General features: G+C 36.3%; 1 protein-coding gene across 1 annotated transcript; it reads left to right on the top strand.

The window, feature by feature from the left end:
* The first annotated feature begins 953 nt into the window (after window positions 1–953).
* Window positions 954–1,277, top strand: LOC128041073 (uncharacterized). The gene has a single exon (XM_052630393.1). The coding sequence runs from the start codon at window positions 954–956 to the stop codon at window positions 1,275–1,277; it is 324 nt and encodes a 107-aa protein (XP_052486353.1).
* Window positions 1,278–18,276: the final 16,999 nt, after the last annotated feature.

Raw genomic sequence — 18,276 nt, 5'->3', positions numbered from 1 at the left:
ATTATACCTCCATAGAGAAAGAATTACTAGCTGTAGTCTTTCTTTTCAACAAGTTTCGTTCCTATCTTGTCGACGCAAAGGTTACCGTATTCACTGATCACTCGGTGTTGAGATATTTCTTTATGAAAAAAGATACCAAACCAAGACCAATACGCTAGATATTACAGTTGCAAGAATTTTACATTGAGATAAAAGACCGTAAGGGTTTAGAGATTCAAGTTGTAGACCATCTGTCTCTACTGGAAGTTGGTAGCAAAGATGGAAACATAATTCAAATTGTCGAAGCATTCCCAGATGAGAAGTTATTTGATGTTGATTTAACTCCTTGGTATGCAGATTTTGTTAATTATCTAGTGTGTGGAAAACTCCCATTGGGTGTCAGAGGCCATAACAAAGAAAGATTTCAACGTGACGTAGTGAAGTATCATTGGAACAAGCCGTATTTATTGAAGGTATACAATGACAACATCATTTGACGTTATGTTCCGGAAGAGGAGATGCTTTCGATTGTGAAACATTATCATGATGCTCTTTATGGAGATCATTTCGGTGGTATGAGAGCTGCTGGTAAAGTTCTCCAATTAGGATTCTACTGGCCGACATTATTCAAAGATACCCACTAGTTTGTGAATCAATGCGATAGGTGTCAGCGCATTGGTTCAATATCCTCACGCAATGAAATGTTGCAGTAGGCAATTATGGATGTTGAATTATTCGATGTTTGGGGTATGAAATTTATGGGACCATTTTCGAGTTCATTTGGAAATCTTTATATATTAGTAGCTGTTGACTACGTCTCGAAGTGGGTTGAAGCTGTTGTAGTTCCAAAGGATGATGTAAAGACAGTGCTAAAATTTTTTCACAAGCATATACTCACCCGCTTTGGTACACCAAAGGCATTGATTAGTGATCAGGGTACACACTTTCATTGCAACCAAGTGGCAACCGCATAGATGAGATATAGAGTTAATCATAGAATGACTACTACTTATCATCCGCAAACCAGTGTACAAGCTGAAGTATCGAATCAACAAATTAAGAACATTCTTGAGAAGGTTGTAAACCCTTCGAGTAAAGATTGGTCTTTCCAATTCAATGATGCTTTATGGGCATTGCGGACAACATATAAAACTCCATTAGCGATGTCGCCGTATCAATTGGTTTTTGGGAAAGCATGTCACTTTCCAGTTGAACTGGAACACAAAGCAATATGGGCAATTAAGCAAGTGAACATGGACTATGAAGTGGCTGGAAAGAAAAGACTGTTGGATCACTGAACTAGAGAAGATTAAGAGAAATGCTTATGAAAATGCTGCAATTTATAAGGAAAAGACCAAACAATGGCATGACAAGATTATTTTACAGTGACAATTTATCACGGGTCAATAGGTTTTATTATTCAATTCTCGACTCAAATTACACCCAGGTAAATTGTATTCACGTTGGTCTGGGCCTTTTGAAGTTGTAGCTGTATTTCCTCATGGTACGGTCATAATTTGAGATTTACGTGATGGACACCAGTTCAAAGTAAATGGACAAAGTCTGAAACCCTATTTTAGCAATAGTGATCAAAAGTAGGTAGAGACCATTAAATTGGTCAAAAATTTTTAATTTTTAATTACTACTCCATAATTTTAGTTTTATTTTATTTATGTTTTGTTAAAGTTTTTTTTCCTTCCTTTTTGCAGAATAATTAGGTACCATTGTCGATGCATTGAAGTCTTACTGTCAACGCATTCCAAAATTCTGTACTACCATTTATAACTCATTAAAATTTAGAGAAATTCAAATTACATCGTTGGATCAAAGATCACCCAAGCATTTGATATTTTTGGGCGGGCAAAATTTTTATTGGGCACAACTATTCCCGCCAATGTTATATATCTCTCCACAAAACAACACACCTCTCCATCTTCCTCTTTCACTCACTATAAATCCTCCCCCACTGTACCGACTTTAATGCGTTCAAGCAACCATTTTTATTTCTTTTCTCTACTCAACATCATATCTTTTTAACTTTAAACCGTTTTCCCTCAACAAAAGATGGCAAAAACAAGAGGCTCGGTTAAGAAAGCCACCAAATCTACTGGAGAACATGCGTCCTCTGCTACCGCAGTTCGTGAATCAGAATCCTCCAGGCCAGTGCAGACAAAGAAGCCAGTAATCTTTTTGAATAAAGCAGTAAAGGAATGATTTCAAGACAACATGTTGAAGCAAAATTTCCATCCCGAACATGTAATTTCCCTTTCGCCACAACAAGACTTGGGTAAGTAAGTCTAAAAAACCATCTCGAAGTTGATGTTGGAAACTTTTTGCACCCATCTTGGAAGTTATTCTCCTTCACTAGTATGCAAGTTTTATGCTAACCTTTACGATCATGAGTTAGAGTTCATTTTTGTTCGAGAAGACTTAATACCATGGGACGCTAAGAAAATCAACGAGTTGTACAACATTAAGGTGGATGTAGACGAACACGCTGAGTTCATGAAAGACATCACAGATGAAAAATGAGACCTGTTGGTGAAAGACTTGTATGTCAAGGGAGCATTGTGGACGGGTTCCCATCAAAAGAATTATACGATGCACTGTCACTTCCTGATCCTGCAAGCAAAAATTTGGTTTCATTTTGTCAACTACAGGCTAAAGCCCTTTACTCAAAGCACCACAGTCACCCTCAATAGAATGTGTCTTATACATTCCATCGTCAAGGGCAGAAAGATTTATGTAGGCGTAATACTTCACCAGGCAATTTTTGATTACGCCACAAGGCAAACTGGAATCTTGGTTTTCCCATCATTGGCGATGTTATTGTTCCAGGAAAAAGGAGTTGTGCCCCGTGCTGGTGAGAAAGTCCTAGAAAATAAGGGCCCGATCAATGAAGCCTCTGTAGAAAAAATGACTCGTGGCAAGCACACGCCGATACTGAAGGAGGCAAAACCAACAAGACAAAGAAAGGAAAAACCAAAGCCGACAACAAATGAACAAACCTAAATGCAGAGACATCATGATGGCGCAAATTGACGGATGTCGAAAATGTTGGATCGTCGGCACCCCTATGGCGCAGCGAAAAATAAAAATCCGGCAATCCTAACCAGGGATCCATGTGTGAGGAACGAATCGAGGTGAAAGAGGTTGCGAAATTACCTAATGTTTATTTAGAGTTGACAGCAACACCTCAACAACGAGTAGTCTGATCTGCTACCGAACCAAACTGCAATCTATAGTGATTCTGGCCTCTACGTAATCCACCTAGTTGACTACGAACGGAAGGAATCCCCAAAACAGTTTTGAGAGTTATTTTTCTTTGACGGCTGCTAGACTCAAACAAAGAAAAACGGGATTATATATATCCTTTTGTTTTAGGGTTTTTTTAAGAATTAAATAAATATAATAATATTTTAATTCGAAATTTATAATTACATTAATTATAATATAAGTTCGGTAAACCATATATTTATTTGAATTCTTATACTAACCAAATTCATGTCCTCACTATACGTACAGCAACCTTGTACATAATGTGTTGGAAATTTGATTACCGAATTAAATTAATTCTATAATTAATTTAATTCAAGCGACCCCAAAAATAATACCAACTATGGTTTATTCTATTCATTTCAACTATAGGGTGTGTCCCTGTAGGTTCTTGTAACGTTAGCAGTAACACTAGAACGATTCTAATGCTACGAACAATGAGTGGCATCTAGCAATGCATCATTGCTACCTAAGTCACAAGAGATCATGATTCGACATAACCTTTTTATGATTAACCTTTTATGCAATAATCCTTAAGTCCTTTATCTCTGGATTGGACACAAGTCATGGAATAGTCACACTTGCATTGTCCATTCCATGTTCCTTGATATCTTAAGCAGACTACGATATACAAATAAGTATGACATCTAATATCAACTTATTTGAGCATGGCCATGCATTTCTAGTCTCACTTAATCAAGTGGCCTAAGATATGACTCCCATTATGTAGGAGGGACTGATCCTATATCGACCAACCATATCCCTCTACATAGATTTTGGTATATCTGACATTAGTCTTTATAGAACAACCAGTTACGGTGTACGTTTGACTGTATCAAAATATACAACTCACGATGTTGGGATTATGATGATCTCAAGTCTGAGGATCATATAAATATTAATCATTATGAGTAATGTCGTGACAATTACATAATAATCCAAGAAACATACTCATAATGGGTCAGTCCAATATGTTTTTCTCTAACACACATATTCATGTAATGATTTTGACATTCCATATCAATGACAACTCTTTATCATCAATCAACTACACGTTAGTCTTAATGCATTATCGTTGTCCTATCCAACAATAATACTTGACTAAGGAACTTTTAAGAATAATCATATTATTCTCAGGACATTATTATAAAACAGTTTATTTATATACGTAAAAGAAAGCTGAAATAATAATGGTAACGCCTTATATTAATAAACATGATAAATCAAGTATGTTATTACAACCATCTCATGATTGATCTTTGGGCATACTCTAACAATCTCCCACTAGCACTAAGACCAATCACTTATATATCTAATACCAAGTGACTTAGTGTGACGATGATGCTTCTGCTGTGTCAGAGGCTTGGTCAAGGGATCAGCAATGTTATCATCTGTAGGTACTCTGCATATCTCTACATCCCCTCGATCGATAATCTCTCGAATAAGATGGTAGCGCCTAAGTATATGTTTGGATCACTGGTGAGATCTAGGTTCTTTAGCTTGTGCAATGGCTCCATTATTATCACATCGGAGTTCTATACCATCTGATATGCTAGGCAGAACCCCTTGTTCAGTAATGAACTTTTTGATCCAAACCGCTTCTTTTGCTGCCTCACTGGCTGCAATATACTCAGCCTCTGTTGTAGAATCGGCTACTGTACTTTGCTTTGAACTCTTCCAGCTCACAGTACCACCGTTAAGACAAAACACAAAACCTGATTGTGATCGAGAATCGTCCTTATCGGTTTGGAAGCTAGCATCAGTGTAACCTTTTACACTTAACTCTTCCTGACCTCCATATAGTTGGAAAACATCCTTAGTTCTTCTCAAGTACTTAAGGATATTCTTGACTGTGGTCCAGTGACCTTCACCGGGATCTACTTGGTATCTGCTCGTCATACTTAAGGCATATGAGACATCTGGATGGGTACATAACATGGCATACATGATAGATCCAATAGCGGAAGCATATGGAATTTTACTTATTCGTTCTCTCTCTTGTGGAGTTGAAGGACACATTTCCTTCGAGAGTGAAATACCATGTCTCATAGGTAGGAATCCTCTCTTAGATTCTTCCATACTGAACCTTTTTAGTACTTTGTCTATGTATGTACTTTGGCTTAGACCTAGTAGTCGTCTTGATCTATCTCTATAGATCTTTACTCCTAAGATGTAAGTTGCTTCACCCAAGTCCTTCATAGAAAAACAACTTCCTAACCAAGTCTTAATAGACTGCAAGGTAGGTATGTCATTTCCTATGATAAGCATGTCATCCACATACAGTACCAAGAATGTTATAGTGCTCCCACTAACTTTCTTGTAAACACATGGCTCATCTTCATTTTTGATAAAACCAAACTCTTTGATTGCATCATTAAAACGAAGTTTCCAACTTCGAGAAGCTTGCTTTAATCCATAAATGGATCTTTGTAGCTTACATATCTTTCCAAAGATCCTTTGGATTGACAAAACCTTCAGGTTGTGTCATGTACACATCCTCTTCAAGTTTCCCATTAAGGAAAGTCGTTTTGACGTCCATCCGCCGATTTCATAGTCATGAAATGCAGCTATAGCTAGCAAGATCCCGATGGATTTAAACATAGCTGTGGAGAAAAGGGTTCATCATAGTCAACACCATGAACTTGGTGAAAACACATAGCGACTAATCGCCCTTGTATGTTTGTACATTACCATCCATGTCGGTTTTCTTTTTGAAAACCCACTTGCACCCTATGGGCTTAACCCCTTCGAGTGGGTCAACCAAAGTCCATACTTGGTTTTCATACATGGAATCCATCTCAGATCTCATGGCTTCAAGCCATTTCTCAGAGTCTGGGCTCGTCATCGCTTCTTGATAAGTCCTAGGCTCATCTTGATCTATCAGTAGAACGTCACCATGCGTTGTAACGAGAAATCCATATCTCTTAGGTGCTTGGCATTCCCTTAAAGATCTACGCAGTGGTTGTGTTTCTACAGCAATTACTTGTTCCTCAACCCCTCGTGGAACTTGCTGTTGTTCTATCTCTGGTTCAGTGGTATTTTGCGATTCTCGAACTTCATCAAGTTCAATCTTTTTCCCACTTCCTTTTCTAGAAACAAATTCTCTCTCTAGGAAGACACCAGTCTGAGCAACAAGTATTTTGTTCCCAGTGGGATTAAAGAAATAATATCCTTTGGTTTCTTTTGGATACCCCACAAAAATACATTTTTCAGATTCGAGTTCAAGCTTAGTAGACGTCTGACGTTTAACATAAGCTTCGCAACCCCAAATTTTCATAAAAGACATACTAGGACGTTTCTCAGTCCATATCTCATATGGTGTCTTTTGAACCGATTTAGATGGAACACGATTTAGTGTGAAAGTAGTTGTCTCAAGTACATGTCCCCAAAAAGAAGTCGGCAGATCAGCATGACTCATCATGGATCGAACCATGTCTAACAAAGTTCGATTTCTTCTTTCAGAAACTCCATTCCATTGAGGAGTACCAGGAGGAGTAAGTTGTGAGACAATCCCACATTGCTTCAAAAGATCATCAAACTCTAAGCTCATATACTCCCCACCTCGATCAGATCGAAGTGTCTTGATAGTTTTTCCTAGTTGATTTTGTACTTCATTTTTGAATTCCTTGAACTTTTCAAGGGATTCAGACTTATGGCGCATGAGATAGACATACCCATATCTACTGAAATCATCAGTGAAAGTGGTGAAGTAATGAAATCCTCCTCTAGCCTGTATATTTATTGGCCCACATACATCAGAATGTATTAGACCCAATAAATCACTAGCTCGTTCACTTTTACCAGTAAAAGGAGACTTAGTCATTTTTCCCAATAAGCAAGATTCACATATTTCAAATTGTTCAAAAACAAATGAATCCAAGAAACCATCTTTATGGAGCTTGGATATGCGTTCCTCACTTATGTGGCCCAAACGACAATGCCATAGATAAGTTTGATTTGAGTCATTTATTTTTTATCTTTTAGTATTTATGTTGTAGATGGGATTCATTTGATCTAAAACATAGAGGCCATTATTCAATTGTGCCGAACCATAGAAAACATTATTGAGATAAAATGAACAACAATTATTCTTAATAATTATCTCAAAACCAATTTTGTCTAAACAAGAAATTGAAATAATGTTTTAGTCAAGCGGGCACATAATAACAATCCTCTAAACATAAACCAAGTCCACTAGGCAAAGATAAATTATATGTTCCCACGCCTAATGCAAGAACTTTTGCTCCATTTCCAACTCGAGGTCCACATCTCCTCTAGCCAAAGTCCTACTCCTTTGTAGTCCCCATGCATGAAGTACAAATGTGAGAACCACAACCAGATTCGATACCCATGAAGTAGTAGTTGATAAATTAATATCAATAACATAAATACCAAGCAGACGTTCGCTTATTTTGGCCTTCTTGACTTCCTCAAGATAGATAGGCGTTCGCTTCCAATGTCCATCACACCACAATGAAAACAGTTTCCTTCCTTAGCCACCCCTCCTTTAGGTTTTAATGCAGCCTTTACTTTTCCAGGCTTGGGCCTAGCTTTGCCCTTGGGCTTTGCCTGAACTTTGGCCTTTCCCTTGCCCTTATTATTACTGACCATTAGTATAGGCTTGGGTCCAACCTTTTTGATGTTGCCTTCAGTAGTTCGTAACATACTGAGCAACTGTGGCAGAGTCTTATTAATCTCATTCATATTAAAATTAGGACAAACTGGCTGTAGCTATCCGACAACGATTGCAGAATAACATCAGTGGCCAACTCTTGGCTCAATGGAAACTCAAGCTTAGACAGGCTTTCAATATAGCCAATCATCTTAAGGACATGAGGTCCCACTGGGCTTCCTTCAGCCAGCTTACATTGGAACAGGACCTTAGAGATATCGAACCTCTCTTGCCGTGCTTGCCCCTGATAAAGTCTTTCAGGTGCTCAATCATTTCATAAGCAACCATGTCCTCATGTTGCTTCTGAAGCTCAGGATTCATAGTGGCAAGCATAAGACATCCAACGTCTACCATGTCATCGAGATGCTTCCTGTAAGCATCTCTATCAACCCTCGAGGCATTAGTGGGTGGCTCGTTAGGAACTGGTTGTTCAATGACATATAATTTCCGTTCTTGTTTGAGGACAATCCTCAAGTTACGGAACCAGTCAAGAAAATTTAAACCATTCAACTTGTCCTTCTCAAGGACCGATCGCAATGATAGTTATTTGTGTTTGCAGCCATAATATATCTACAACAATGAAATTATGCGTGTGAAAATTTATCAAATTTATATTAATCATTAAAAGGACTTAATTAAATGATGCTCCCACTATTTTACTACAAAACTAATACCCTCATACGTTAGTTTCGGAAAGGCTTTCTTGAAAAGCATTTCAAGTGGGTTAAGGATCCATATTTCACCTCCTCTTAAGTCAGCTTTGGCTTTACTCTCAAGATTATGGTTATCTAGGTAAGCAACACCTGCTAATTACATCATATGTAACTCCTAAAGTTTGGTGAACAACTCTTGTTCTAATCATCTTATGATTTATCCAAATTACTTGCCTCTAGGTTTCTAATCCTATTAGAATAACCTAGTCAAGTCATTAACCAATTTTAACCTGCGAATATCACTTGTTTATTCTTCGCGTTTAACCAAGATAAATACTAGTACTTCGCTTTAGCAGAACCTACAAAGTATTGATCGAGGCCTTAACGAGGGCAAAATTAGAAGGCTATGTTGACTTAATATTTTAATAGAGGGATTTTATTAAGATCATTTCATCTCACCAATTATGATTTACTTTAGTCCATTTAGCCATTTAATTGATCTCATCAATTAATGTGGTTCATTATTAACAAATTTTAACATGTTTAAAATTTGGCATGCTTTAGACATCCATAGCATCTCATACATGAATAAAGCAATAAATAAATGCAATAGTTATAGCCCATAAACTAAGGTGGCGCAACCCAAGCCAATGGGACAACCAAAAGTCAGTTTTCAAGCTATCAGTCCACACTGGTTGGCCCATCTTCCATCTCGGCTAGCCCACAGCAACTCTTGCAAATTACAATATGTAGAAACTCTTTTTACATACGAGGGAGTAAGATGAGAAGAGAAATACAAGAGAATAGTAGCAAGGTACGACACGCAGGCCGTATTTATAAAATTACAACCTTTTTTTATCAAATGGGCTGTTGGGCTATAACTATGCATTTCACACACCATGCATGTCAAAAATAGCATATACAAATAAACACTTTTGTTAAGGTGTATTAAAACATATCCTTCAACTTTATGGCCCACCAAGTTTTATTTATTATATATAAAAAAAGTACTTTAAGAAGATGGGGGCTGAGGCGGTGAAGGGAGTGGGCTGAAGGCCTGCGATCAAAACCGTCCTCAGATCCTCATCCCTAAAAATACGACAGAAGCTGGGGTGTGGGGAGAGCCCCATGCAGATGGGATCAGGTGCGGGCGGAGCCCATGCAATCGAACCGCATACCCCATTCAAGTAAAACCTCACGATTTGATAACTTTTATCAACATAATCATGTTTTCGGGATTTTAATCCCTAAGGTTTCATGCCGGAACAACCCTTGTTCCACTAACCAGTTAACTTTTACTGGAAACTGTCAACACCACCGTCACACCATTATAGATCTGTTAACATTTAACTGTAATAACATAAAACCAAATAGGCCATAACATCATGATTAACATTTAATCCATTGTCAAAAGGAACGGTTATCAGGTTACTATTAAACGATTTAAACAGTCAAAATTTACTAAAATTAAAGCATTCATCTTATACAATTGCATCACCCAAGTATTTAAACCCGAGTCCGTATCACACAAGTGGCTCTGATACCACTGTTGGATCGCCGGCACCCCTATGGCACAGCGAAAAATAAAAATCCGGCGATCCTAACGAGGGATCCAGGTGTGAGGAACGAATCGGGGTGAAAGAGGTTGCGAAATTACCTAATGTTTATTTAGAGTTGACAGCAACACCTCAACAACGAGTAGTCTGATCTGCTGTCGAACCAAACCGTAATCTATCGTGATTCCGGCTTCTACGTAATCCACCCAGTTGGCTACAAACGGAAGGAATCCCCAAAACAGTTTTAAGAGTTATTTTTCTTTGACGGCTGCTAGACTCAAACAAAGAAAAACGGGATTATATATATCCTTTTGTTTTAGGGTTTTTTTAAGAATTAAATAAATATAATAATATTTTAATCTGAAAATTATAATTACATTAATTATAATATAAGTTCGGTAAACCATATATTTATTTGAATTCTTATGCTAACCAAATTCATGTCCTCACTATCATACAACAACCTTGTACATAATGTGTTGAAATTTGATTACCGAATTAAATTAATTCTATAATTAATTTAATTCAAGCGACCCCAAAAATAATACCAACTATGGTTTATTCCGTTCATTTCAACTATAGGGTGTGACCACAGAGGTTCTTGTAACGTTAGCAAGTAACACTAGAACGATTCTAATGCTACGAACAATGAGTGGCATCTAGCAATGCATCATTGCTACCTAAGTCACAAGAGATCATGATTCGACATAAACTTTTTATGATTAACCTTTTATGCAATAATCCTTAAGTCTTTTATCTCTGGATTGGACACAAGTCATGGAATAGTCACACTTGCATTGTCCATTCCATGTTCCTTGATATCTTAAGCAGACTACGATATACAAATAAGTATGACATCTAATATCAACTTATTTGAGCATGGCCATGCATTTCTAGTCTCACTTAATCAAGTGGCCTAAGATATTACTCCCATTATGTAGGAGAGACTTATCCTATATCGACCAACCATATCCATCTACATAGATTGTGGTATATCCCACATCAATCTTTATAGAACAACCAGTTACGGTGTATGTTTGACTGTATCAAAATATACAACTCACGATGTTGGGATTATGATGATCTCAAATCTGAGGATCATATAAATATTAATCATTATGAGTAATGTCGTGACAATTGCATAATAATCCAAGAAACATACTCATAATGGGTCAGTCCAATATGTTGTTCTCTAACACATATATTCATGTAATGATTCTGACATTCCATATCAATGACAACTCTTTATCATCAATCAACTACTCGTTAGTCTTAATGCATTATCGTTGTCCTATCCAACAATAATACTTGACTAAGGAACTTTTAAGAGTAGTCATATTATTCTCAGGACATTATTATAAAATAATTTATTTATATACACAGAAAAGAAACTGAAATAATAATGGTAACGCCTTATATTAGTAAACATGATAAATCAAGTATGTTAATACAACCATCTCATGATTGATCTTTGGGCATACTCTAACAGAAAAAAAGGTCAATTCCATCAACAATAGGTAGATCAGGCTTGTCGTTATAGTAGAGGATACGGAGAAATCCCAGAATTTGTTTTATGCTTATACCAAAGCCTGAAACAGTTCTATTATAGCCACATAAGGCCGACTGAGCCAATCCCCATGACCAGAATTCTGAGTGTTTCCACCAACCATTCAGAATTATGACCTCTCTTTTGCTGATGACGACTTTGAAAACCTAGACAAATCAGTGGCATCCACACCCATTGTGCAGGTCTCTGATAATGAGAAAGAAGAGGAATCCAGGGACATTGAAGAATGCCTATGAAAGATTGATAGCTTAATTGAGGATGGTATTTTTGTTGATAAGAAGGACACTATTGTTGATAAGGAAGTTACTGCTGCAAAAAAGGAAGTTGTTGCTGAAAAAGAAAAAGTTGCTAAAAATGAGAAAGAAAAAGAAGATGAAGATTCTGTTATGCACATTGTCGCCATACCCGAGTCTGTGCGTGTAACTATTGATACTTTGGAGCCAGATGGAGCGAGACTGGCCGAAGATGCTAAAGTAACTAGTGAGGAGCAATGCAATTCATGGGCAATAGTGGTCTACATTGGACCACTGCAGGTGGCCTCTTCTACACAGGAAACAATTGATGATTCCAGGGTAGAGCCAAAAACTGAGGAGCAGTCTGAGGACCGTACGAAGCCCAAAAAAAAAGAAGAGGAAGCCCTCCAAGGATAAAAAAAGAAAGAAGAAGGAGAAGAAAATGAGGAGAAAGAAAAATCGTGCAGCCACAATGATGGCTGAGGATAATCGAGTTAGTTTATTTTAAGCTTTAGTTGTAGTATTTATACATTGCATGTAATTGCAAGTTTTATTTTGGTAAGTATACGTTGTCATTGTATTTTTTATTGTCATTATATTTTCATGTTAGTGCATTGGTGAAAATGCAAACTTTAAGTTTTGCAGAATGCACATGGGGCTTGGAAATGCACCCACATTTCAAAAATTTTTGTCGGTAATGAAGCATGCAAGGTTTAATTATAGTTAATGAAAATTGTTAGAAATTTTTTGATACATTCGATGCTTAATTCTTGAATCATGTGAGTTATCAATGAATGAGTTGGATAAATTTGACAAAAGGTTGTAGCTTCAATTCTTTGATGAATGGATTAGGTTGCATTAGTAATGGATCACTGCTATCATTTCTTAAATCTTGAATGAATTTACTTTTTACATCTACTTATATATAGAGAGAGAGTTATAAATTAGAGACACTCCAAAGTGGGTGTAGTATGGATTGTTAACGAGAGAACACTCCAATACAAGCGTTAGAAAAATTAATCTGGCCAAAGGCTGTCATTGCATGAGTGTGTGTCAGTACAATTACGTACTCCCTGGGGGTTTGTTGCACCCCATCGTTACTTCTCAGGAACAAAGGTATAGTAATACAATGATATCCCTTATTCTGAAAAAAAAATGTGTATATAATATATATAAATACTTAGTATTGTACAATAAAAGATGTATTGGTAGATAGAAGTTAGGGTTTGAAGCATGATGCTATCATTGATGAAGTTGCAATGTTATTCATTCATGCTTATGTATTGTCGATGCAATATTCTTTCATCTGAATGTGATCCATTCAATTGAAATTTAAAGGATTCAAGTTGCTATAATGATAATTTGCTTTAGTAAAATTTTTGTACCTTTTCTAGTTTCTGTTTTACTTGAGGACAAGTAAAAACTCAAGTTTGGGTGTGATAGCACTAGAAAGAACATATGTTTTCCCTGTAACACCCCTAACCGGAATCCGTCCTCGAAACATGGTTACGAAACACTACCGAAGATTACAAATCAAACAGACATAAATTTAATCTCATAACAATATTAATATCAAAACCAATTCAAAACATACATATTGTCCTTTATAAGAGCCCTCGAGGCCCTAAATAAGTGTTAAAAACAAGTCGGGACTAAATTGAAAACTCAAGGAATTTTTCAAAAAACATGGAAAAATTTCAAAACTGCAGGGGTCACACGGCTGTATGGCCTGGCCGTGTGATTCACACGACCAAGAGACACGCCCGTGTCTTAGGCCGTTTGCGCATTCGAAATAGGGACACACAGTCGTGTCCCAGTCTGTGTCTGTGCCCGTGTAACTCAGTGAGTTGGGTCATACGGCCAAGCCACATGCCCATGTGCCAGATCTTGTACCTTTTCGAAGTAATCTCACACGCCTGTGTGCTAGGCCGTGTGCTAGGTCGTGTATCAGCTTGACTTGCAAACGTTATAAACCTACAGGGGACACATGGCCGTGTGTCACACACGGTTGAGATACATGCTCGTGTTTGTCCCCGTGTGGACGAAAATAGGCAATTTTATAAGCCACATTTCACACCCAATTTGGCACCAACCTAAACTCAACACTTTTCATATACACAAGTCATAAATAGGCATCCAACATAAGCCAAAATCAAGCCTTAAACATGTAATTTCTTCACATACAACCAATATGCCGTTAGGCACATCAAATGACAACTTATAACATGTATATCTAAACATTCAATATATCCAATTGTTTAACTAACTTATATGCATATTTGTACCAAAACTTACCATCTAAGTCATTACTCAAAACATACCATGTAGTACCATTTATGTACTTGATATCTAGCATAAAATGGTCGTACAAGTCACTTGCAACTTGTGGACTAAAAAAACTAATACAAACCATTTAATTTTTATCCATCAAACATAAATCAATTCACATATTAACCATACCAAACCACACATCAAACATGATAAGACCATTTATATATACATAGCAAAAGATACCAAAACACAAGCCAAAGCATATGGCCACAACCACAACATCACACATAGGCCAACAATTGCCAAAATAACCTATACCTGCCATTGTAATCAAAATTAAACAACTAAAAGTACCAAAAGGGCCGACGGATAGTGTGATATAGCTCCGACAAGCTTCTAACCCGAATGAGCTTTTAAGTCACTATAAAACATGGAAAATAACATAGAGTGAGCATTTAAGCTTAGTAAGTTCGTATAACATAGAATTTAACTTACCATTTTAAATCACAATTAAGGTAAGCGGGCATAGCATATCCCAGCCAAAATGGCCAAAACCCTAAACACATTTTCGCCAACATGTTAGCCATGTAAAACATATATAATATCCAATACTCATGGATGAGCTCAATAATTATTTACATTTCATATACATGTATCATTCATTTCATATATCAATATATCATGTAACATCACTTCTATGTACTTCATTTAAGTGCCTGTAGTAGTTTATACTGAACTCGTATAATCTCGTAATAGAACATTGCCCGTTGAACCATTTAGAATATCGTTGGATACGTGGGTAGTACACATGAGGTGTACTGAACTGTAATCTATCAATTCATGTACATGTATGCTTATACGAGCTCTAAATCGGTATGCTCTTACGAGCTGTAAACAGTAAGCTCCTCCGAGCTAAATAACAGTAAGCTCATGCGAGCTGAGTACCGGTAAGCTCATATGAGTTGAGTATCACTAGGCTAATACGAGCTGAAATCGGTAACCCTAATGACATGTCATTTGTATCCTACGAATTCCTAAGTTTCAAACGAGGCTCGTGTAGTCGTTGTACGTCGTCGGATATGCTATCGGTACTTATACATGGCAATTACACAATTCGCAAACATATAATTCAATTTAAATTATATAAATGCACAATTTAATTACACGAACTTACCTCGACGAGTATACGTAGATACGAAGTCGATTAATCTAAGATTTTCTCTTTGCCTCGATCTAACTCCATACGAGGTCTAACAGGATCTATACGAATGAATTTAACTCAATTCAATATAAATCATATTCAATTTAGTCCAATACTCAGTTTTAGTGAAATTACCATTTTTCCCCTATACTTTTAATTCTTTACAATTTAGTCCCTAGGCTCGGAAAATGAAATTCATTTAATTTTAACCCTACCCAACCCTAGCCGGATTATAAACATACTAATAGCAGCCCATATAATTCATAAATTCATAATTTCACCACATAATAATTTTTATTCTTCAATTTAGTCCCTATTTTACAATTGCATCAAAAATTCCTTTACAAAAGTTGTTTATCTAACAACAACCAATTATTTTCCACCATAAAACTTCAAAAATCAAGCATATTCATCAATGGAGAAACCCTAATACTTTAACAGTTTCACAAATTAGTCCCCGGGTTAGCTAGATTAAGTTACAATGATCTCAGAAACATAGAAATCACTAAAAACGGGACAAAAATCACACCTAATTGAGATAAAATCAACTTGTCAAAACTTCAAGCTTCCATGGCTAGGTTTTTCACTTCATAAACAGCTGAAGATGATGATAATGGATGTGAATTGTTTGTTTTATTTAATTAATTATAACCTTAATTACTAATTTCCAAAATTAACCTTAATAAACTTTAATAATTACAAAATTGCCAAGCCACTATCATCCATTAACATATATGAATGGTATAATTACCATATAAGGACCTCCACTTTAAATTTCTATAGCTATTTAATACATTTAGCTATTAGAACTCAACTTTTGCACTTTACGTGATTTTATGAAATTAAGCATGTAAATGGTAAAATTTCTTAACGAAATTTTAAAACGGTATTTCTACCATTCTGTAGACCATAAAATAATAAATAAAATAAATTTTCTAACTTTGGATTTTTGGTCCCAAAACCACTATTCTGATTTCACTAAAATCGGGTTGTTACGTTCCCCCTTACTTATTGGTTAAATGGTTCCCATTTAGTTATCCTTAGCATATATTTTAACAATTTTAGTTTAGTAAATTGCATTTTATAACTCAGTGAATCCTAGCCTATTTTATACTTAATTTTTCTATGTTTTTGTATTAATGTTGCTACATGCGTTAATTCCAGATTGCGTCCAGAATTGTCGCCGCACCTAACAAATGTCTGGATAAGAACTAAAATTGTGTGAGGTATCCAGTCTGGTATAACCAACCTGTACGTACAATGATAGAATAATTTTGAGGAAAGCACACATGTACTTTTGGAGGAGGACATAAAAGGTTGATGTGAGAAGAAAAGAGGGGTCTTTTTCTTGATCATCATATTCTTCATCCTACCTTGAAGCTTGCGGCTATGGCAGCTTAAGCGTCTCCCGAGTGAGTGAACGTGAAAATTAATGTAGACGAGCTTCTGACGAGGAGACCTAAGTGTGAGACAAGAGGGAATAGAGTGATTCAATCAAGCTGTCTAGGAATAGTATTCTCCACTCGATTCTTTCTTGTTTCTTTCTAAATGCTGGTGATTATTCTCTATTTTCTATTTGTATAGAAGTACACATGAATTCTTCGTTAAATGTTATTTTATTCAATCTTACTTTTATTGTTGAATCTTGGGGTTTGAATGTTTCTTAACACAGAAGTGTTATTGTAGTCACTAACATTGGAAAGTGCAGTGACAGTTCGAGCCAACAAGCATTACAACAGAAGTTGAGTGAGGATTAGAGGAATCTAGTCCAGTTGTTTTTAATAGTGCCATGTTGCCATCATTGGAAGGTGAGGTTAATGTGCATGTTTAAGTCTCAGATTAAATAGAGGTGTGACGCTGGGTAAGATATCCATTGAATTTTATTACCTTGACAATCACCTATCCTTTTAGACCTTGTGAGCACTTAGTATACTACTGAAGGTTCATGTTGGGGATCCTAGTTTATCATTTTCATATTTTATTGTATTGTTTTCAAGTTATTGCATCGACAACTATCCTCACAATTTATCTCATTTACTTCAAATTCTTGCACCGATATTATGGGATCAATAACCGACAGACTCACATCTATCTACTATACTTGCATCGATAGTGTACGCTTGCACATTATTGTTGTGACGTTAAATAACCGATCAACAACCTAACAGGACCATTACCCTATATCACCTACTAAATTGACAATAACATATTTCAACATCATTAGAGATATCATATCAGACCAATGCCTAAACAAGAGCACAAACATTACCATACCCAATTAGTATCAACAAGAAACATAATTTGCCAATTCAAAACCATATAAGCTTAATTACAAATAAACTTACATATTAACCTTAACCACATAAAACCCTATATACATGCCACCACCAAAATGACTCAGAGACAAAAGACTCTGAAGAGAGAGTCTAGATAGTGTGAGCGTTGAAGCTGATCCATCCAAACCATTTCGTAAAATGTTAACTATAGAAAGCAAAACAAAAAAAGTAAGCTTATGAAGCTTAGTAAGTCCATAGTCAAAATTTAATTTAACTTAACTTATAACTCATCACTAATTAACTTAAATCATTAAAATCCGGACAACCATTTCCCAAAACCATATCTCATTAGTACCATAATATTCAAGCATATAATTCAATATCCACAATGGCTCAAATCAGAACAATTCATGTATCCATACGTATTCTTATATATCCATACAAATCATTATGCATAATTTCAACTCGTAGAATGATTTTACATTTAATCATAACGTTTCGTGGCTCGTTGAACTTTAGCAAATTGACTCGGATACTTGGGTTTCCTCCAAAACACACTAGATAGGATCGAAATGCTAACAGAGGCACCGTG

Source organism: Gossypium raimondii, chromosome 5 (genome assembly GCF_025698545.1).
Source record: "Gossypium raimondii isolate GPD5lz chromosome 5, ASM2569854v1, whole genome shotgun sequence".
NCBI lineage: Eukaryota > Viridiplantae > Streptophyta > Magnoliopsida > Malvales > Malvaceae > Gossypium > Gossypium raimondii.
The sequence above is the reverse complement of the archived record's forward strand: the minus strand, read 5'-3'. Positions and strand labels throughout refer to the sequence as shown.